The 23,575-nt window shown below is 38.5% G+C and overlaps 1 protein-coding gene across 2 annotated transcripts; it reads right to left on the bottom strand.

Moving 5' to 3' along the window:
* Window positions 1–1,359: 1,359 nt before the first annotated feature.
* Window positions 1,360–23,268, bottom strand: ANKRD46 (ankyrin repeat domain 46). Of its 2 annotated transcripts, none has more exons than XM_067290369.1 (4): window positions 23,193–23,268; window positions 9,544–9,886; window positions 8,076–8,234; window positions 1,360–3,464 (listed from the first exon to the last, which is right to left on the bottom strand). In XM_067290369.1, the coding sequence occupies exons 2-4, from the start codon at window positions 9,852–9,854 to the stop codon at window positions 3,248–3,250; spliced, it is 687 nt and encodes a 228-aa protein (XP_067146470.1). In that variant the 5' UTR covers window positions 9,855–9,886; window positions 23,193–23,268; the 3' UTR covers window positions 1,360–3,247. The 2 variants fall into 2 exon arrangements, with proteins under 2 accessions (XP_067146470.1, XP_013797404.1); XM_013941950.2 differs by lacking the exon at window positions 23,193–23,268 and adding an exon at window positions 22,709–22,922.
* Window positions 23,269–23,575: the final 307 nt, after the last annotated feature.

Raw genomic sequence — 23,575 nt, forward strand, 5'->3', positions numbered from 1 at the left:
GTTCCTTTTCTCACAGGAGCTTTTCGTGGTGATACAGGTGAGAGTGCCGGACCATGTCTAGTAATGAAATATGCACTACACTGCAGTGACCAAAAGCAATACCTACCCAAGATAGTTACACAACTGATCATCCCCTTCTACAAAGCAGAATACCAACATGAATGAAAACAAAGCCCTTGAAGATAAAAATGATACGGTACATGAACAAGTTACTACGAGATAAGATAGGTATGATCTTGCCATGGAATAAATGTGAACACAGGGACGGCCACTGCAGTCACCTACGTGCTTCATTTTCACACCCCAGCCTATCTCACACTCTCTTGTTCAGCAAATTGTGTTATGACACTGGAAAAATCATTCCATCTATCCAGGAGTGTTTTCTCTCTCACTTCCCTCTTCCATTTTATCTCATTAGTCTGAGAACAGCTCGAGACAAGAATCTATTGTACATGGATCTGAAGAGTGCCTAGCGAAATGGAGTCCCTGGAGTTAGACTGTATTTAGACACTACTGCAATCATAAAGAAAGAAATCTTACTGAAACACAGACAACACAAGCTGATCTATGCTATAACTGAAATACTGAAACTCCCTATGACAACAGCTTCAAGAGAAAGCAGATTAAAATTCTCTTTATGTCCCTGTAAGAAAGACACGAGGTATTCCTTGAATTCTAGTATACAGGAGGTATATTCATCCTTAAGAACCAACCTTTGAGATGGGAGCTCTTAATATTTATGGACATACAGAAAGGCACAGATGTCCTTTTTCAATAACAAACAAACTTCTCTTTTAGTCAGATGTTTCTCTATGTCCTTATTTCAGCAAGAAAGTCATTACACAGTGGAGCTGAGACAATATTTGGATTTCTTTGGGTTAAAAATGATGTATATTAATATAGAACAAACGCATGATTTTTCAAACATTTTCAATGTACAGTTCCAAAAGTGTTTGTACATACCCCTCTATAGCAAAGTAGGAAAGGCTATTTAAGACTCAAGTTTGCTTTTTTAATTATCTTTTGTAACCCCTCATCAGCAGTCTTGTATCTTGAAGGACTTTTAGATCACAGGTTGAAAATGTGATATCTTATACAACAGAGAGAAAGCACCTAACTAAAAATTACACTGAAAATAAAACAGGCAAATCTAAAGTAACTGTGTTCTAAAACCTTATATAGACTGTTAGCGTGGTTTCCATTTCTCAGGAATGGAAACTCCCCGCCTCTGAAATGTTCATTATCAATGCAAAACAGAAAAAAAACCCCAAAACACTAAAATGGGGAAGTACCATTACCACTGAAGTAATGTAATAGAAAAAAATAGAAAAAAAATAGAAAAAATAGAAAAAAAGAAAATATATTTTCTATATTTATTTATTTTTGGCATTCACTCATACTGAGAATACAATTACAAATTATGCAGAGAATACATATTGAAGGAAAACTTGATTATTTAAGATACAGAGTATTATTAACAGAAATGTACTTACCTGGAAAAGTAAATGTAGTTTAGGTATACTATGAGCTTATATTTCTCTATTCATAAACAGATGTATAATAACAGAAATAACCAGAAGAGAAGTAGGCTTTTTTTCCTCTTTTCTCTCTCTCTCTTTTTTTTTTTTAAAAGAGTCTTCACTTTTTATGGCATTGCAGCTGCTAGAAAACTATTGTTTCATTAGCCTCTAACTAAAGAAATAAGGTCAAGAATTATTCAGATGCAATTTAGAATGGAACCCATGCCAACAAAACCCATGTCATACACTTAAAACAAAGGCAACAATCCTCTTCACTCAAACCCATAAACAGGAAAAAAATATACACATGGTAGCAGAATAGAGAGGGGCAATTACTTCTACCACTACTTATTGTAATTTATAATTTTACAGAAGTTTGATTTCATATAGCAACAGTTTAGGAGTCATTAAGTAAAAAAAACCAAAACAACTATTTATTAGGTTTGCAGAATTCATTTTGTTTGGGATTTTCAAGGACAATTAAGGGAGTCAGATATCTAACCACCATGGAAGGAAAGAATCTGCTTTCTTTGAAAACCTACAACTTATTACATAATATCTTCGTAGACTTCATAAAAAAAGTATTTGACAGATTCATATCTTTAGATTGCTAACAAATAAGCCAAAGATTTCACAACTGAAGTACAGAATGGGACAGGATATCATGTCATACAATATTCCTAAACATTAACATTTTAAATACTTGTATTCTGTATACTCAGAAAATACTTCACAAGCCTGTAAGTGCCATCTGAAAACAGCTGAAATGGAAAATAATTCTATAAAGGAATTCTATCCAATTGAGCCCTCTCCACAAATGCGAAAATGATACAATCACATGGTTCAGTTTGGTCCCTGTGGAGGAAAAACACTCTTACACTTCATGACATAATATTTCGCAAAGATAAGGCATTACAGAATTGTTAGATACAGAGCAGAACATCTAAATTGCTTTTTATCCACCCTTACAAAGAAAGGTTTGCTTAGTAAAATTTCAACAAAGAGGCGTATTTTAAAACCTAAGGCTGAAACAACTTTGCTTCCAAAGCACTACAAACAGCTTTGTTTTACAAAATTTGCTTCAGGCAGATATTACACAAACATCAAATTCATTTGAGGAAGAAACACTACATTAACCTAATAAATGAAGGAGTGATCTATACATTAAAGATGCAGTAAGGTTTGAAATATTTCTCATTCCTTTTATAAACTAAGAGATGTGAAACTATGGCAAGGAATTAAAAGAGCCATGCAGTTACAGCTTATTACTGTATGTGTATCAGGGTATACTATTATTCTGGTAACTTGAGAAGGACTTTTAAAATAATATTTTTCTTTCAACTGAAACAGAAAAAAATGCTATAATAGATTTACTTCTTTTCATAAGGAAAATAAAATAATTTGGTCTTGTATTAGGATACATTTTTCATGTTCAAGAATTTAATATTCATTATGCAAGGCCTTTTTTAATCCTAATAATTTAGCAATAGAGATGCGCATCTACACATCTTGTTCGAAGTCAATATAAGTCAGAGGTAGCTCAGGAATGCTTTAGAATTTAGTGGTTTAGTTGAAATGAATTAATCCCTCTTTCAAAAGGGTTAATATTAAGTTTAAAAGGCAAACAGTATATACAGCTGCCACTGTCTGCACCAAGAAGATAATTCCAAGAAGCTCAAAATAAGATTAGAACACAGAAAAGCACAGTGCACTTCTTCACATTTGCTTCAGTGCACCAGTTCAGGCTGATTTTCTACAAAAGGAAGCACCCCACTAACATAGTATGCTATTCCAAGAGACAGAAGAGCAATGACAATAATCAGGAGCAGCACCCTCCAGAAGCCCAGGTCTTCCACAAACTCTTGCCATGTCGTGCGGAAACTGGAAAGAACTCCTTCACCTTGCTGTAGGTTTGGATTAAGGAGGGAATGGCTTTCCATCGCACTATGAAGGATTAAAAATACATCAGAGCAAAAGAATGCACCTTTAAGTATGACAGTAATCCTACTAAGAGCAACTGAAACATTCTAAATTAAAATCTAAACCCACTCGGAGATTTATAGTACTTCCTTTGCTAAATCAAGTCAAAGAAGATCGAGAAAAGACTCCCAACTCTAAACTTGAGTTACTTGAAAAGATATTTATTAACTTGTGTGATGAGAGCGATATTTGTACCTGTGTGATTGTACAGTTTGAAGGCTTGCAACTTCAAAGCCTTCAAAAGTCAGTCCTCACAATTCCTAAGAAAGGCTTCGTAAATATAATGGAGCATAAGCCAAAACGTTAAGGGGCACAGCTGTTGTTACTAAAACAAACAGCAAATTATAATTTAAATGTAAACTCTGCTGCATACAACAGAAACTATAACCAATATAATTTAGATACTGAACTATGTAGTAATCTTCATTACTCTCCTGCACTTCTTTGTTACAAGGCCTCTTCTCCAATATAAAAATGTCAGAGGAAACAATAAATTTGGACAAAAATGAAGTTCTGAAACTTTCTGATCTAGAAGATAAGTTAGCATTGCTGTGTTCTCTGCCACACAGCACTCAGCAACTGCTCTGATGTTTTAACATTCTACTACCAATCCATCAGGTGCCCTCAAACTGCTAGACTACAAATTAGGGACTGGAACTCTCACTTTTAAATGAGAGACAAATAAGAAATTAGAATGTCATCAGAGTCATCTTGACAATGAATCGTCTTGAGAAAAAAATTTAAGTTGTTTCAAATACTGCATGGCTTCTTATATCAGGCTCCCAATTTTGCTGGTTTCACAATTGCTTTATAATATGAAACTGTTTCTCTGTTAATGTATGACAAACATCACAAACAGTAGGAAAATTTTCTCATCACTGGATTTCATAAACACTTACGTACAATTTTAGTCACCTGCGTAGTCCTACTACTTCTCACTTGAGTGTAATTACATATAAAAGTGTTTACATGATCAGGCTCTGACAAGCGTGGAAAGGAAATGGTGAAGCTGACTATGTACACAGCGATGTAGAAGCAGAGCAAAAACAATTTTTTTCCTCTCTTCTAATTGCTTTCAGTTACTATATTCTCTAGGTATCTCTTACAGCAGTAATAAGACAAGACATTTCAGGGAAAAGTAATTTCCTGGTCAAAACCAGCTGTATAAATGCTATTGTTCCTGGTAATAATAATAAATTGACAAAATATTGTAATTAGAAAAAAGTCTCATTTGTGAATCTCTCTTCTAATATTATACAGTGGAAAAACTTTGCAGAAAAACGTTACACCATTCATCTGGTATTTTTTCATCTTAGGAAGTACAGCCACTGAAGAATAATTAGACTAAATTCCCATAGCTTACTGAAGTATCACAGTGTCATCTGCAGAAAATTTCAGAAATTGCTTACTAAACAGCTTGCCTTTTTTTGCTTTTTAAATACTTACTTTGCTATAAAGCTATTTTAGCTTGCCCATAGCTGCAGGAGTTAGTCATCTTCCTTGCTTATTATGATTTCCCAAGACAGCTATTGGTGTAGAACAGTACTACTCACTCATTAAGTACTAACTAGTTAGTTAATATATAACCACAGAGAGGTTAAATAAAAGTGCAATACAATTTAAATGAAAAGATCACATGCTTGCTCATTAAATAGGAAAGGGTACACAGAAAACATTTTTGACATTTTATACTACAACCAAATTAAAAGCAATGTTATTCAAGACATTTTTCTTACTATGAAGAAATGCTAATGCAGCAATGCATATTACAGAAGAGTTTGTGCCATATAGCACAAATTTTCTTTTTTCTTTCTAGCAAAGCATGAAAGTTCACATTTGGGTGCATTGTGGGCAGTCACAGGTCATGTTGGGCTATGTAGATAAAAAAAGATCATCTGTGCTGAAATAGAGAGGGTCTTGCCTGACAGCACAGTGCCACTCCTTACTGGGAGAAGTGCAAAGCAAGAGGGAAGAAACTTGACTTGGGAATCTAGTTTTGGCCTTTTTTTCCCAGGTCAGCAGCAACTGTATGTAGTATGAAGCAGAAAACTGTTGTTCAAGAGTGAAGTTCATGGTTCATGTTCAGAAAGAACAATCATTATCTTTCCATAGGTTCATACATAATGGAAGAGAACAAGCGAGGGGAAAAAATAAATAAAGAGGGCAGAAGACACTCCAAGTGTCTCTAAAACGCAGAAAAAAAATGCAAAGAGGGAGGAGTGAAACTGTGGAGGTCTGAAAAGCCAACTGTTACAAAGACATTATTTATTTACAAAACAAACAGCAAACTTGCTTTTGCTGCTGTCAGCATCTATTATATGTTATTTTAAAAATAATATATTTCAGACATTTTATACATGTTCACAAACTAGCTGGGGAGTGAGTGCACTGTTCATAGGTCTGTACCTCTCCCCAAGGAGAGTTGCCAACTTCCTTGACAAACCAAACAATGTAACATTTATGAAGGTCAAATAGCAGAAAGGAAGCTATGTTCCTTAAAGGGACACTGTCAAATCAAAAGTCATCGTTTAAACGGGGCTAAGCTTTTGTCCCATACGTTAAAACAAAAACAGCCTAAATGCATTTCTATGTCACAAGCAATTTTTAGTAAGATTTAGTAAGATTCAGAAAGATAATATACACAAGTTCTAATAATTAATACCAACGTAATTTGGAGACTAATATCTAACTTTATATTTCAGGGCTTAAAACAGTCTCTGTGATGAGTTGGAGTTAGGGGGTTTACCTGATGTGTAAGAAAGAACTTCCAGTCTGCTCACTGGGAGTATTTATTTTGCATGATTTCTGTAATATTGTTGGTTTCAATTTTTAGATACCAATTTCATCTAGACAGTTTAATTATCATTTACAGTGAAAGCTGTGTACATTTTGATACAAACTGGACTAAAATTATGTGACAAGATTTCCTGTCTTTCATGATCTAATGGTCCAGCCGTCATAGTTCATCATCGTTATTAGAAAATATAAAAATATTCAGTGTTTGGATAAATTCAGTATGAGAACAAGTACTTCAAACAATGTAATATCCTGGTTTGCAATATATATTTTAGAAAAATAGTCCTGGAAAGGATGCCTTGTGCTATTAAATCTCAGTCCCACACTTCGTCATGTTTACTTGCAATTCAGTGGTTTCCGGAAGAGGATTAGTCTCCTTTGAAACTTGCAAGGTTTCTTGCCTCATCCAAATCGTATGAGAAAGCTCTCTTGGAACCTCACTGTAGAAAACCACCCTCAATCTTCAGTTAAAAATTTTATCTGTTTCCTCTGGCTCTTGTGCTAGACTCTTTTGTCCTAAACATCTATTTTATGTTCTTCAAAAACAGTGTTTCTAGACAGCAAGCACACACCTCTCAACCTTCACTCTGCCAGGCTAAAACCAGCTATATTCACCTCTTTTCACAAAGGAGATTCTTTGTTCCTTGATCACCCAAGTAATCCTTCTCCACCCTTATTAAAGGACAAATGCAACTTCTCTGAATGGGGGTAAACAGCACTATATAATATATTACATACAAGGAGTTACCGTTGCTTTTTACAATGGCACTAACAGTTTTCCATATGTTGTGAAAATATCTCACCTTGTACATTCTAGGATTTCATTGACTTTTTCATGGTAGTGTTACCTCCTGTAATTGAATAATATACCAAGCCTTTTCTCCTGCACCACCATTTTCCACTGAGAAATTTCCATTTTATGGCATATTGCTTTAAGTAGATAAAGTTGCATTTTGTGCTTATCGAATCACGATTCATTACCACTATTTTCCTCTCCCTAGTCAGCCACTTTTTTGTCTATGACACCCCAAATTTCCGCTGAGTTGCCTATATCTCACTTCTAAGTATTATTAACATGTTACTTCTTTCTGTGCCAATATCATTTATGAGAACTTTAGATAAGCACAGTGCTAGGATCAGATCTTCAGGAATTCATTAGTAACTTCCTTCCAGTCCAATACTTTCCTGGAAATTGTCAGCAATTTTCCTGAAATTATCAATTCTCTAATCATCAATAGCTCTTTAGCCACTATATAATTCTTATTTTATTTTCCATTTTTTCCAGGACCACTACCAACAGAAATTTCATGTATGACACCATATCAAATACTTTTCATCCATTTGAAACTGAGTAAAGCCTGTTATCTATTCTTTGTACAGACAATCCACCATCTTATCAAAAGGATGTTAGGTTAGTCTTTGATATTGGCACTTTGCCCCATTTTTCCTTTGGTTACATGGTAAGTTGTAGAGTATCTGTTTTTTGGAGACTGTAATGGAAAAGTCAGTAATTATTAAAACTGCTTCCATCACAAAATGACAATCTCAGTAAAAAAAGCTCTTTTTTTCCTTACATTTGGTCTGTTTAAAGAAATTTTTCCAAATCCTAATATTTGATTTTGATTTGGCCTGATAGCACCAGGCCACTTGATATGTGTTTTGAGAGGAACAAACAAGTCGAATCATAAAAATCTGAAAGCAATAAACATTTACTAGTAAAGACATACTTTACATATACATCATTATTTCTCCTATTAATTCTTTCTGTTTTGTAAATACCTTTCACTTTCAGCAGTTTGCATTGTTTCCAGCTTAGAGTGAGCTCCTCTATTAAATCCTTTCACCTCCTGCTCCTCCAAAGACTCCAGCAGTCTAATCACATCCTTATTTACACCTCTTCGTTTTGCAAGAACGAGCGGTGTTGCACCTTGGTGATTGCTAAAATATCCCGACAAAAGGGCATGAGAAGAAAAGAAACTCTTAAAATAGAAATTTTGTAACAAGACAACTCAGCATAACATACAGCATAGAATTTATGAAGTCCTCGGAACTATTTTCTGCCATGTAAGACAGCAGGCAATTCCTACCTATTAAAGGCATAGCATAATTGACTACAGGAAAAAAAAATCAGTATATTTCATTTTAAAATGACACAACTCTATTTTTTTCTCTAAACAAAATCAAAGTTCTTAGCATGTTAATCCAATTGGAATCTTTGGGTATTATAACAATAAACAAACAGCAAATTTATGGCAATGTTTGAGATTGTTTGTTTTAAGAAGTAATTGTGCAAGCTGGTTCCTCGTAGCTCCTTTTTCCACATGGGTGTGAGGACACCAGGCAAAAACAAAATAAAATACAGATGGTCCCTCTGCTACTATTAAAATAATAATGAATAGTACCGGCTGCCTTCAGACCAGGGATTTTCACCAAAAAGTTGTTCAAGGTAAGTTAAAAACAAACAAACAAACAAACAAACAAAAACCCCATAAAGAATACGGTCTGCCAATAACTAGTTTTGCTGAGCTGAAAGCATGAACAAGGGACAGATGAAAGACTCAAAGGTTTTGAACTTACTACTGGTGTTTTTCACCTGCTGGCAATGTGCAGAAAAGTCAACAAACAAAATAACGTAGTTGATGCATTGAAACAGCTAGTTATTTTACAGCTTGAAAGCTTGCATCTGAGCACTGACATCTGACAACTGCTAGAAGCCAGAAGGAAAGAATATACAATAATTAAAAGAAGGACTGAGTCACAGACTTCGAGGAAGGAGGAGAACACTGAAAGGAATCATTGTCACCAAAGGAGTATGGGTATAAACAGATGCACACATGTACTGTATTTTGTCTTACACAGTACAACAATTAAAACATTAGAAATGTGGTAAAGAAAAATATTTTAAATTAGTCAATGCGATTTTCTTCCTTGGTGCTAACCACTCACATCTGGATATCTGGACAAACTAGGATAGCAATGTCATCAGGGAGGCAGGATTAGATATAGTGGCCCAGACCAGCAGCTGCTATTTTTATTTGCTTTGTTTGCTGCACATGACCAGCAAGAGTGGCCTTTTATTGTTCTCCTGCCTTTTTATTTTGTCTTTTTATTAAGTGATATCTTAAAAAATTGAACTGTGCTAAATACAGCATTTCAGCAGCAACCAATTTGTATATACAATGCTCTGGAGACAGAACACTAATATATTATAAAATCTGTGCTGTAAATAAAAAAGAAAGTGACTTACCAAATGTCAATTTTAAGTCCATTAGAAACAAGGAACTGGATGGTATCCACATGCCCACACAGGTGAAGGGCTGTGTTACCTTGGTAATCAGTGGCTAGTAGGTCAGCACCAAATTTATGCAAGAGCTGACAGATGTCTACATTTCCTCTAGCTGCTGCAAGATGAAGGCCAGTTCGGCCCCGACTGTCACGAATATTTGGGTCAAAACCACTCTCTAACAGTCTTTTAGAATAGTTAAAATCTCCATCAATGCAAGCCTGCAGCAGCGGCACATTTGTCTGTGAAGAGTCGTTTACAAAAACGTAGGACATTGTTTTGATGTTCTTTGGAGTAGGTTACAAACCTGCAAGTAAAAGTGGGAAGAAATGATGGTGAAACCAGGCAAATAAATACAATGAAAATATTTTGTAGACTGTTGAGATTCCCAAACAAGAATGTAAACTAGCTTATAAACAAACTCTGAAATCTTCCTGTCCTACAAACTAATTTCATGTGCTGCATTCTCTTCTGATAATAAAGATCTCTTAAGTCTTATTCACACCTCCCGAAACGGCAGCAAAGTCTTGTTATTTCAGAAAACTGCCTTATATCTATGCCACAAGACAGCTGAGTAACTTTCAGCTAGGAAGAAGTCAAATGAGTAGTTTTGGTTTAAAAGGGCAAAACATTTTCTATCAGAACTGTAGGAAATGAGGAAAAGAACCACTTTTCACAAACCAGGGACTATAGACAATTCACTTAACAGATACAGTAACACTAGCTGCAATTCTTACTAAGTATTAACAGCTACTCCAGTGGGATTTCCTCCATCTCTAATTTGAACTTTGATGCACATAATAAATTACTGAGAATGCTTGATTAGTATGAATATTAACTCCTTTAGTCTGCAAAAAATGCATTTTTCAACACTTTTTGCAGTACATTATTTTTATAGCACCATAGATGCACAAACTTCTGAAAAAAACAAGAAAAGAAACAGGGACCAGGGGAAGCCAAATGTATTATGTAAAATGGCTCAACAGAAAGCAAAAACTGGTAACAGGTACAAGGAGAACAGTAGTAAAATCAAGTGAGGAGCTAGGACAATTGTGGGTTCAACCTGTCCACTAGAACCTCAGTACAGAGGAGTACAAATATAGTTCCTCTGGTTTAATATTAAATGAAGGATTAAATCCTTTTCTGTATTAGGACCTGTGAGAAGATAAAACTTGCTTCACCATGCATATTTTGATAATGAATGCTTCATGAAACATGATTTAAGTTTTATGGAAGAACATTTTAAATATGATTCAAATAATGAGGGGATATTTCATAACACTGTGTACCTATGAGACACAGAAAGATGACTTGAAAACAATACGGGAAAAAAAGAGAATGACTATTCAAGAGGCTGATAAAATGTGCACAAGGTGATGATAAGAAGAAATGAAAACACCTAGGAGACTGGATAGAAAAGCTTTGCATTGCCTTTAGAGAGGAGGCAAAAAAAAAAAAATCATATTAAACAGTAAGAATCCATAGAAGAAATCTCAACACAGACATGACAGTTCAAGTGACAGGAAGGAAAAGTGATTTTATTAGATAAGCTTTGAATGGAAACTGAAATGAAATTCACTTGAAACAGAATCTTTCACATGATCAGGTTTTTACCAGTGGGAATGGAGATGAACTGATAGATCTTGAAGATTCAGTGTTTCAGGCTCGTGATGTAACAGTGTTCTGGTTAACTACTGAAGCTTTTATAAGACTGCCATACACACATTTTTATTTTGTCAGCTATATAAGGTATCCTTCCACACCAGTACACTCATTCAGCTGGGGGAACGGAAACACGGCCAGCAGCCAGAGAATTCAATTTAAACCTCTCCTATTTTTGAGAGTTTATAACATTTATATAATATAGCTCTTCTTCCATGTTTTAAATTAAAGATGAAAGTACCTACAGAGGTCATTTCAGAATGATTACACACTGGTCTGATTAAGAGGTGTACCATTTTGGGCTGTTCAGATTAATAAATTACATTTAAGCTTCACTAGTTTGTACTTCCTATCTGGACAAATTCTGCTGTATGTATCAACACTGTCTAGTTTGCCAGCACAGGACACACAATTAGTTTTCTCTATTAGACGTGGAAGAAAAAGAGACAGGAATAACTTGCAAGTCCTGGTATCTGTATAACAAATGATTTTAAGCAGAGACCATTTTGTGAGGCTGCAAGTATGTTTTTTTTGCATGTGATGGTACATCACTGTTTTAAGCACCCTGTTTCACAAACACCTCTAATAGTAGAAGCCCAGTTCACTGATGGGCCATAAAACATTTCATGCAAGGTTTGTGCCATTTATGGCACTAACAGCTTTCTCATATCCAGACATAGAAAGGACGGATGATGTACTTACTGGTATTTCCAATGAACATGTTACAAAGCCCTGGCTGTTGCAAAGCTAGGATTCCCAGTTGATATCAATTTCAATTTTCTTGCCCATTTCCCACCCAGATCATAAATGACATGAGAATGCTTCTTCAACTCCGCTAGTGCAATCTTTGCTTAGAAAATAGCAGGCCCAATTTCTGTAGAATGTGACCATGACCTTTACATTTTGCACTAAATCTTCCTTAAAGTATGATCATAAATCATTTTAAAATCTCCAACTATCAAGCATATCAACAGCACAAAATCCTACTTGTACTTGATAAAAGGATCATAGTTCACTTATAAGATAATATTTGAGTGCTTAAACCTGTTTAAAAAAACAAGGCCTAACATAAATCACCAACAGAATACTACACTAAGTATGCTATTTGTAAAATAGAGTGATATGCTCTGTTAAATGTAAGCTTATGTTTATATTTTCATACCAGATATATGTCTGGTAAAGCCTTATAAAACTCTCTGTCACTTCACATACAATTCTAATGAAACATTAACACCAAAAAAAGCCCCCTCCTTGCACATGAGAGGGAGCACAAAGATTAACAGTTATCAGAAAGTATAACTGACAGTACTTGTGATTCAGAATCTACTATCATGAGAATCTTAAGAACTGATCACTGACATGTAGAAGACTAAAGTGAAACCTTAGTATTTCACAGTAAGAAAGAATAAAAACAACAAAACGAATCCTTCTTGCCAATACTTGAGGATTGTGGACTAAACAAATACATTTTCCCATTCACAAAAAGAGAAAAAAACTGTACCATCTGGTTTGATTTATTTTTGTAATTAAAAAGACTTTTCTACAAACACAATTCCATTTTACCTATGGCCTATCTAACCTCTGCCAGACATGAGCTGTACACAAGGGTGAAATATATAGTCATTAAAACACCTGTCCCCAAATAGTTCTTCCCTCAAATTTAATCCAGTTTAGCAAAATTTCCTATCTAACAAAAACTCAGAAAAAATTACAATAGTTAATTAGATATTTTTAAATAAACAAGATGTGGTTACATTTGTATCTACATTATGTGTCAAAAAGGTTACTGCTGTAATGATTGGCAATTTATTAAGTGAATTAGAAAAGAAAAAAAATACAAAGTATTAGCCATTCCCTTTAAACTGTTTCTGAAAGGTAATTCACATAGCACCTCTATATCTAACTAAAAGTTGGGATAGCTACCATTAAGCACTAATGTCAGGGACACAAACTAGAGCAAATGGACTTGCAGTAGTTAGTACCAAGACAAAAAAGTACTGTAAAATGAGCATTCTGAACATGCCTGTAAATTACTAGTGCTGGAGTTGAAAATAAATAAATGCTCTAATTTGATTCAATAAATGACTGCTTCTAAAAATGTGCCACTATCTACTGAAAATGCATTTTTTAAATTATATTTTTGTGAAACAAAGTTTTAATAATTTGGCACTGTGACAGGAAATTACTTTTGGGAAAAAGCAAATTGAAAGATGTCCTCCCAAGCAAGAAGAATTCCCATTAGAAAGAAATAGTATTAGAATACATTTTCCCTAAGTTTATACAACATGGATATAGCCTGATCACAGTATGCTTTTATTATTATTTTTAGAAATTATGCTGTAAGCCACTTTTTCAATGATACATGTGAATTAGTACAGGAAGAGAAAATATGACAGAATATTCTGTTTTCAAAAGGTAGGCTTTATTAAATGATTATATAAGAATTATTTATTAGAAGTCTGTTGTCTATTGTTGTAGGGTGTAGAATTGTAACTCAATGTCAAGTATACATCTGTTATGTAACACACTGAAAACAGCAGGAGCAGAAGGTAGGAGCTTTCTTGAATAATTCAGATCATGGAGCTAAATCGAAGTTCTTTCAAATCTTAAACTATTCCTAAACTTGCACTGATTTTGGACAGTTTTATTTTACAGTAAATGTATGCTTTCCTCTGTGCACTTCTCAGCATGTTAAACAGCTACCAAACAGCTCCAGAAAAAGAAATACACGGCTAAATTGTTTATGAGACAGATTCACTCATGGGATCAGATTCTCTCATATTCACCACAATAATATTAAGCTTTACAAGTTGTAATTAATCACCCAACCACTGCTACATGATTTATCAGTTCCACAAGACTACAATATTTCCAAGAGCATTCACTTCATCCCCCTCAAAATTAAAGTAACTGTCACTACTTTAAAGCAACAGTTCAAAACAATGGAACCATATTAGATCACACAGTAGTTGAGACTTCTCAATATTAATACACACTTCTGACATCTACATCTTAAATGTCAGTAAGACTATCACTAGAGAAATTATGACTAACAAGAAATGGTCACTAAAACAAAACCTACAAAAAGCAGCTTCCTCCCACCCACAGCAAACACATAACATGCTCTAGATATAAAATCTACATTTGCCAACTCCCTCAAAGTAAACAGCTTCTCTTTTCTGCAACTCACTTTCAGAGTACTTCAGTGGCAATGGCTTACAGAGTTCTTCCTATACAGTTTTTACATGAATGAAAAAACATTTCAGCTTAAGTATTTTGGTTAAGCTGTAAGGCCATGATCTCTGAAAGCAAGGTTTCCTGACTGGATGGGATGTACCCTTAAAAAAAACTATGCAAGAATAAGCTCTCTTTGGATGTACAAGAGAAAATTAAGAAAAAAATGTAATTTAATCATAAGAGGAAAAAATAATTGCCTTGCTTGTGTATCCTCTGAACACTGATCAAACATTGAAATGTATACCCAACAAATACTCTCTTTCCCTTCCTACATAGAGGGAGAAATTGTTTGGTAAGCTTTCACGCACATTTGTCTTTACATGAAAGTTAGAGAAGTCTTTTAACTGAATGTTGTATTTATTCTGAAAATTATATGATCAATTGTCATTTTTTGGGGGGGAAAGACTACCATTATCTACATCTATTTCCAGTGAGAGCTCTTTATCTTCTACTAAAAACCTTTACCTACTTCTTCCAACTGAGAGAGAGATTCACTGCTCCAGTTATAACGGATTGGCTATAACAAGCAGCATCTCAGATTCGGTACAGTATGACACGTTTTAAACATAGCAAAGTTTTGTAGCATTTTCTCTTCCTAACCTTAGCTATCCTTTCCAACAGTCCTTGGGGGCAAGGTATAACAACAGGTTTTTATGACCTACCTCTCCTTTCATGTCTCTAGAAGGACATGTGGGTAGGTGGTAATGCAAAAACACCGCTACTTATGCCATTTGCTTACAATCATCCCCATTTCCTTCTGCAGTATTAAAAATGGACATGCAAGATACACAGGTATATTCTCTTGAAGTCAGGACCATACTGTAAGTAGAAACTTTGGTGCACTACATATACCTAGTACTTTGCACTTACAGACTGTAAAATGCTTTATGAAAAAATTACAATTATTGATCTTTTATAGATCAGTAGACAATGGCACTGAAAAGTAGAGCACTTTGCACAGCATTGTACAATAAGTCAACGTTAAAGATAAAAAACAAGATCTCCAGGGTTGCCAGTCCAGGGTTGCCCAATCCTTCCCCAGATAATATAGTAAATGCATTGTGTATATATGTACACAGAATAAGGAAAGGAAAGGAAAGGAAAGGAAAGGAAAGGAAAGGAAAGGAAAGGAAAGGAAAGGAAAGGAAAGGAAAGGAAAGGAAAGGAAAGGAAAGGAAAGGAAAGGAAAGGAAAGGAAAGGAAAGGAAAGGAAAGGAAAGGAAAGGAAAGGAAAGGAAAGGAAAGGAAAGGAAAGGAAAGGAAAGGAAAGGAAAGGAAAGGAAAGGAAAGGAAAGGAAAGGAAAGGAAAGGAAAGGAAAGGAAAGGAAAGGAAAGGAAAGGAGTTAGGGTAAATGGGTAAATGCCAAATTTGCCCTGATATAGGACTTAATTTTAACAGAATTTTATTGGCAAGCAGATTCACAAATATTTTATGCTCACTACACTTCACAGGTAATTCGGTTGCATTAATTGTTTCAGTGCACTTTATCAAATATACATTTAAATATTTCTGAATCTTGCCCATTTTTTATCTTTTACAAAATAAGCATTCAAGAAGAAAGGTAACTTATAGGAGTTATAAACAGGTTTCTTTGGATTATCTATAACTTTAATTTCCTACAACTACCTCATGTAAAATCAGTAAAGTGACTGAAGCAAGCTCCTGAAGGATTTCACTTCAATAGTTCCCTATTCATTGTTATTAGTTTGACTATATCTGCTTTTATAGAAAACTACTAAATCATACATTTTCGTCATAATTGTTGAGGTCTTCAGAAACGTTTATTCAAATCCTTCTTTGTTTTTGCTGGGAATGTGAAGGGTGCTAATGTATGTTGGCCAAGAAAGTCTTAAAGGTCACTGAAGTTTGTTTTTTTTTTAAGCAGACTAAAGAGCATTAGCCCCATTCCTACTGAAGTGTTTAAGTTTGCTGCAGGCCTTGGAACAGTCTTCTGGAAAAGACGACAAACTGTAACTGAGCAACAAGAAATCATTAATAAGTACGTCAGACAAACTGCGTAAGTATCGTTTATAGATAGAAGAATAGTGCCACTATGTGGCCTGACAAATTACTGCTCAACTGAAGTAAATAGTGTGATGTATAACCCCAGACCCATTCAGATTACTTTCTCTAGCTTTTGTAGTGTTTTCTATTTTTCTAGAAAGGAAACGATGCAAGACCTGAAAATTCAAATCTTACTGATGTAAGACCTGAAAATTCAATTACTTATGAAGAACCACATGCTTTCATTTTATTGAATCAAGATCTTGCTAGCTTCATTTGACGATCTCTAGTTCTTTTATTGGAAGGGAGACCTCCACCCAGTCTTTTCATGCCACGCATGATTCTACAGGCCTTTATCATATCCTCCTCAGTCTTTTCCAGAGCAGAGAGTCCTAGCTTTCTTGATCATTCCTTATACCATAAGTGGTTTCATGTCTTTGATCATTCTTGTTGTCCTTCTCTGAATCTCACTCATTTTTACTATATGCTTTCTGAGATGGAAGGGGAGGGAAGGGAACAGAACTGCACCCAGTATTTTGAGGTGAACCATTGGACTAATACAGTGGCATGACAACATTCTCTGTTTTGTTCTCCATTTGTCTCCTAATAATTTTTATTATTTGATTTACCTCTTTGACTACTCATGAGCATTGTGGTTACATTTTCATGGAACCATCTATTGTAATTACAAAACATTGCTCATTAGTGGAAGCCCATGATTTTATATGTGAAATTAGGTTTCTTTTTACCCTATCTGAATCACTTCATGCACCTACACAAAATTTCATCTGCCATTATATTGCATGGTAACTTTGTCTTACAGGGTTGTTTGCAATTTTTCAGTTGGCCCTTTTCTTTACTACCTTAAACAGCTGTGTCATCAGCAAACTTTAACACCTTGCTACTTACCAACTTTTCTAAGCTGCTTATAGAAATGCTAACAGTTCAGGATCCAGAACAGAATCCTGCAGAACTTCTCTACTAACATTCCTCCACTGAAAAGGCTGATCATCAGTTCCAAAAAAAAAAAAAAAAAAAAAAAAAAGAAAACCAACCAACCCCCCCCCCAAAAACCCTACACCCCCAGGGTCAAACCAATGATCTGTCTGTACTGTGCTTTCAGCACTGGCAGTCAGAGATGCTACTCTGGGAGAGCGCATGAGCCTGGCTGCCTTCTGCAGTCCATTCCCCTCTGGCTCCACAGCATCCACAGCTGTTACACTAGGTACCTCCCTGCCCAGTCCTGTCAGCATCCCCTCACAGGCTTCTTGCCCATGAGTCTGTCTGATCCCTTTCTGAACCTGCCAACACTGTCTGCCTCCACAACTGCTTGGGGCACCAAGCTGCAGAGCCAACTGCCCTGCCACCCCTGCTGGCTAGAGAAGTCCTTCCCTAGGGCCATTTGAAACCACCCTCCTACCAGCGACCCCCTCAAGTGACCCCTGCTGTAGTACTGGAACACTGCGTGAGTACGTCTCACCTTATGCAGCACCTTCAAGATTTCATAAATCTTGATTGACCATGTCTCCACCTCAGCCTTCCCCTCTCTCACTTGAACAATCCCAGCTTTCTAGCCTTTCCTCATAAGGAAGCTGGTCCCCTTGACCCTTTCTGTTGCCCTTCTCTAACCCGCTATATCCTTCTTCAGGTGCAGAGACCAGAAGAGCACACACTACTCCACATGTGGGTGCATCAAGGCAGAGCAGCAAAATGATGGCCTCTGTCTTTTCAATACCCTCCCTGAAGACACATTTTCCTGGCTTTCTGGCTGTCACTGCACGCTGAGCTGATGATTTCAAAATCAAAAGCCTCTGGTAGAGAACTTTTTAAATGTTTTTTGAAGATCCAAGTATAAAAATATAAAAATAAAATCATAAATCAGATCATCAGATCATCTGCAGCTTACTTGGCAAACCTTAGTAAAAACTGACTAGCCTTACAGACAGCAAACATCTAAAAACGAATCCACACACAGGCATAGCAGAACCAGTCCCTGACATACTTAAATGCACAACAAGGACAGGCATATGCCTCTCCCTCTGTGCAAAGAAACTATGCCAGGGTGAAGAAAAAAGACAAGCATTATACTGTATACTATCCACAGGAAAACCATAAACCAGAAGCCTTCCCTGAAATGTGCTGCTGTCCCTTCTCTGTCCCCACCCATTATGCTGATCTGACAGTGTAAGAGGGCTTAAGCATGTTGGAAAATGTAACCCAGTCAATGTAGAGTAAAAGATTTATTCATTTAGGTCTATGTTATAAAATTCTGCTGATGTAGCTGTGTTACTTGGATATGAGAAGTTCGCTGAGTAGCAAAACGGGTGTTTATACAGCTCTGTTCCCACTTAGATTTTGGACTTAGTTTATTTATCAACACTACTTTTCCAGAACAGCATTGTCAGAAAAAACTCTAGTAACATACGCTCTGCCACTATTTGAAGACTCTATCAGTAAAATTTCAATTGATTAAGTTCTATAGTATAGATATGGCTTCAATGAGGTACTGCATGAGATTAGAGTAAAACTTTTTTCCTCATACTTAGAGAATATCACTTTTAAATAGCAAAGCAAACCAAAACAAATCCAAACATTTGAGTATCTGTACTCTTCTTTAGGTGACAGAGGAATCTCAATACACACCAAGGAGAGAAGTTTGGTTTACCAGGCATGTGCACTCAAGGCAAACCTATCAGTCTGCCATCTACATTAACAGCACATTATAAATGGTCTCTGTGGAAAGCTGCATGCATTGCTGATCATGTATTCCAAATATGCATGAACAAATACCCTATAAAATACTTTATGTGCATATTAACTGTCCCATCTGAAACTAGAGCATACAGTGAACAACTGAGATCATGTAGGAGGCCACCAACCAACCGCCTGATCAAAAGAAAAGAGAAAACAGCTCTCAAAATTCCAAGATGCCTAAACCCCAGACAGAGCCACTAGTAGTTCACTCCTTGGATTATTAGGCATCTCAGATCCTCAGCTCCAGATAAGGACTTCAAGGCCATGTGCACCCAGAAATTAACTCCACAAGAATATAAATTGGGGTAGGTGGATATGGACTACAGCCAACTTAAGACACCATTTGGAATCTCTAGCTCTTGCTGGTGAGGCAGCTCTAAATGAAGGATACCAAAATGGTAGGTTTCCTCTCAGCAGTTTAAGTGTGGATCAGAACAGAACTTCCCCTCCCACAGCTACAAACTAACATCCCTCTGGAAAAGAGCAGGACAGCAGAGGCAAACACCATGCTTCAGTTTTTGACTCATTTCAGCTTACTCTCCAAAACCCTCTCTTCAACTCAAAAAGAGAGCCAGTGACATCTTCTGATTGTCACCAATTCTGTTATTCAGACTGCAAATAGTACTATAAATAATTTTCTTCTAAAAACACATTTAACAAGTTTCTGCTAATGAACTAACTGGTCTCATAACTATTTTATAAACAAAACAAAAGCAGATCTAAGAGATACAGATAACACTAAGCTTAGTCCCCTACTGCAGCAAGCTAAACTAGTCACAGTCCATCTAAAAATCTCTTGTTTTCTTGCTCCTCCTTGACCTTTGGGAAGGCTGTTCTGAACATCAGTGCTCTGATGGTTAGAAATTTTCATGTGATACTCCTCCCAAAATATATGTTAAATTATTCATATATCAACACTGTCCTTCAGCTCACAGAATCACAGAGGTTGGAAGGGACCTCTGGAGATCATCTAGTCCAACCCCCCTGCTCAAGCAGGGTCACCTAGAGCACATTGCACAGGATTGCATCCAGGCGCGTTTTGAATATCTCCAGAGAAGGAGACTCCACAACCTCTCTGGGCAACCTGTGCCAGTGTTCTGTCACCCTCACAGTGAAAAAGTATTTCCTCATGTTCAGGTGGAATTGTCTGTGTTTCAGTTTGTGCCCGTTGCCTCGCGTCCTGTCACTAGGCACCACTGAAAAGAGTCTGGTCCCATCCTCTTGACACCCTCCCTTCAGATACTTGTACATGTTGATAAGATCTCCTCTCAGCCTTCTCTTCTCCAAGCTAAACAGGCCAAGCTCTCTCAGTCTTTCCTCATGAGAGAGATGTTCCAGTCCCCTAATCATCTTTGTAGCCCTTCGCTGGACTTGCTCCAGTAGTGCCACATCCCTCTTGTACTGGGGAGCCCAGCACTGGACTCAGTACTCCAGATGTGGCCTCACCAGGGCTGAGTAGAGGGCAAGGATCACCTCCCTCGACCTGCTGGCACCACTCTTCCTGATGCACCCCAGGATACCGTTGGCCTTCTTGGCCACAAGGGCACATTGCTGCCTCATGCTTAACTTGGTGTCCACCAGCACTCCCAGGTCCTTCTCCGCAGAGCTGCTTTCCAGCAGGTCAACCCCCAACCTGTACTGGTGCATGGGGTTATTCCTCCCTAGGTGCAGGACCCTGCACTTGCCTTTGTTGAACTTCATGAGGTTCCTCTCCGCCCACCTCTCCAGCCTGTCCAGGTCTCTCTGAATGGCAGCACAGCCCTCCGGTGTATCGGCCACTCCTCCCAGTTTTGTATCATCAGCAAACTTTCTGAGGGTGCACTCTGTCCCTTCATCCAGGTCATTGATGAAGAAGTTGAACAAGACTGGACCCAGTACTGACCCCTGGGGGACACCGCTAGCTACAGGCCTCCAACTAGACTCTGTGCCACTGATCACAACCCTCTGAGCTCTGCCATTCAGCCAGTTCTCAGTCCACCTCACTGTCCACTCATCCAGCCCACACTTCCTGAGCTTGTCTATGAGGATGTTATGGGAGACAGTGTCAAAAGCCTTGCTGAAGTCAAGGTAGACACCATCCACTGCTCTCCCCTCATCTACCCAGCCAGTCATTCCATCATAGAAGGCTATCAGATTGGTTAAGCATGATTTCCCCTTGGTGAAGCCATGCCGACTACTCCTGATCACTTTCTTGTCCTCCACATGCTTAGAGATGGCCTCCAGGATGAGCTGCTCCATCACTTTTCCAGGGATGGAGGTGAGGCTGAGTGGCCTGTAGTTCCCTGGGTCCTCCTTCTTGCCCTTTTTGAAGACTGGGGTAACATTGGCCTTCCAGTCTTCAGCTCAATTTATTTGTTTCATGGTGTTTACCTTGATGGTTCAATTGAAAACAAAAAAGGCCTTTATTCTGCAGAACTGAGCAAGCCAAATACTTTTTTCAAGATAGGTTCTCCACTTCCCTACTCATACTACGCAAACCCTCCTCTTTCTGTTCCACTTTAAGTTCATCTTTTTATTTGAGAGTGATTAACATTGTATGGAATATTCTAGAGTTTTGCTCAAGGATAGTAGTAACATCTTTTTCTGGAACATCATAGGTCTGCATTCACCTTTTGCACAATAATGTATCTTTTAACCAGCTAATATATCTACATATTTTGTTTCTGTGTTGCTTTAAACTGGTAAGAATTTCATCTGTAGAATAGATGCTTTCTAGTTTACAACAGCATAAGTTTACTCTTAATTACTATTGCATTTTACCCATTTCATTCCCTAGATCTCAAGATCATCCAATTCTTTGTGTAGTACTGTAAATGTCTTCTATATTGCCATTTTCTCCCAACTCTGCATCATCACTGAATTTAAATAGTAAACTTTTAAATTCTGCACCAAGATCTTTATTAAATATGTAATAAGACTAGTCCTAAGATGGTCCTTCGAAGAACTCATTTTATAACCTCCCTTTATACTCAGATTTGATGGTTTTCTTCTCAATGTTACTCACCATAATTTGTCTCTAGTTACCTCCTCATCCACTCTACAATTCTGGTAATGAGCCCTACCTTTTCAGCACAGTAACAATTTCCCCTGCAGCATCCAATTGAGAACTTTACTGCTATCTAGCAAAAAAGAAAACTACTTAATTTCCCTTAAAAATAGTAATTATTCTAGCAAAGATAATCATGAGGTTAACTAACGCAGACCACTTTTGGCAAAAATACGTTACCTTTTAGTTTCCTTTATTTTCACATCTCCTTTTTTTCCTCCCCAAAAAATCTTTTCGAAAGCCAGCACACCCCAGGGTTTGCTAACACATTAACATCCCCTCAGGAAGGCAGTTACACAGGTCGCTATTTCCCTCCTGTTCCTCGATTGGCGCGGGTACTCCATTTGCCATTCTCTCTCTCACCAAATATCATCCCCACCCTGACAGCCCGTTAAAAAAAGAAATAATAATAATAATAGTCCCACCCAAACGGCACTAGTTTTGCTGCATGCCACCAGCCTTCGTCCCGGGGGTTATCCAGCCGCCACGCCGCTGCCGTAGAGGTGCGTGTCAGCTCCGCGGCTTCCCGGGGCCAGGCGGCCGCCGCCCGCAGGCTGCCCGCAGCGGCCCCTCCGGCCGCTCCGCCTCGAGCCCCGCTCCCGGGCCCGCGGCCGCCCTTGCCCTGCGGTTCCCCACACGGCGCCGCGCTCCAGCGCGCGCCCCGGGCGGCGGTTTCTGCCGTTACGGCTCCCCTCCCCCCCTCAGGCCCGCGCGCCCCCAACCGTGGGGGGAGGGGGGAACACGACAAGGGCGCGCAGCGGCGGTGCCCGGCAGCGCCCGGCCTCGCCGCACAGACCGGCGGGCAGCGCCCTCCCCCGCACGGACCGGCGGACGGACCGACGGCACGCCTCCTCCTCCCGGACAGACCGGCGGACAGCGCCCCCCCCCCCGGCCGGCGCCCCGCGGTACCTGCCGCTCCGTGGCGGCGGCAGCGGCTCGGCACGGAGAGGGCGCGCGGGGCTGGCAGCGAAAGGCGGGGGCGGGCAGCGAAAGGCGGGGGCGGGCAGCGAAAGGCGGGGGCGGGAACGACGCGGGCGCGCTCAGACGCCGCGCGCGCCCCCTGCCGGGCGGAGGCCGCCCGCCCCGCGGCCACGGCCCCAGATGCAGCGCCCCGCCCCGCCCCGCCCCGCCGAGTGACTCCGGAGCGGCCACGCCACCATGTTCCCGCAAGCGCGGGCCTGGGCCGGGGGGGAGACGCCGCGGGGCCGGCGCCGGCCCGGGCCTAGGGCGCCGTCAGCGCGGGGAGGAGGCCGGCCGGGGCAGCGGGAGGAGGAGGAGCAGGAGGAAGAGTG

Source organism: Apteryx mantelli, chromosome 2, assembly GCF_036417845.1.
Source record: "Apteryx mantelli isolate bAptMan1 chromosome 2, bAptMan1.hap1, whole genome shotgun sequence".
NCBI lineage: Eukaryota > Metazoa > Chordata > Aves > Apterygiformes > Apterygidae > Apteryx > Apteryx mantelli.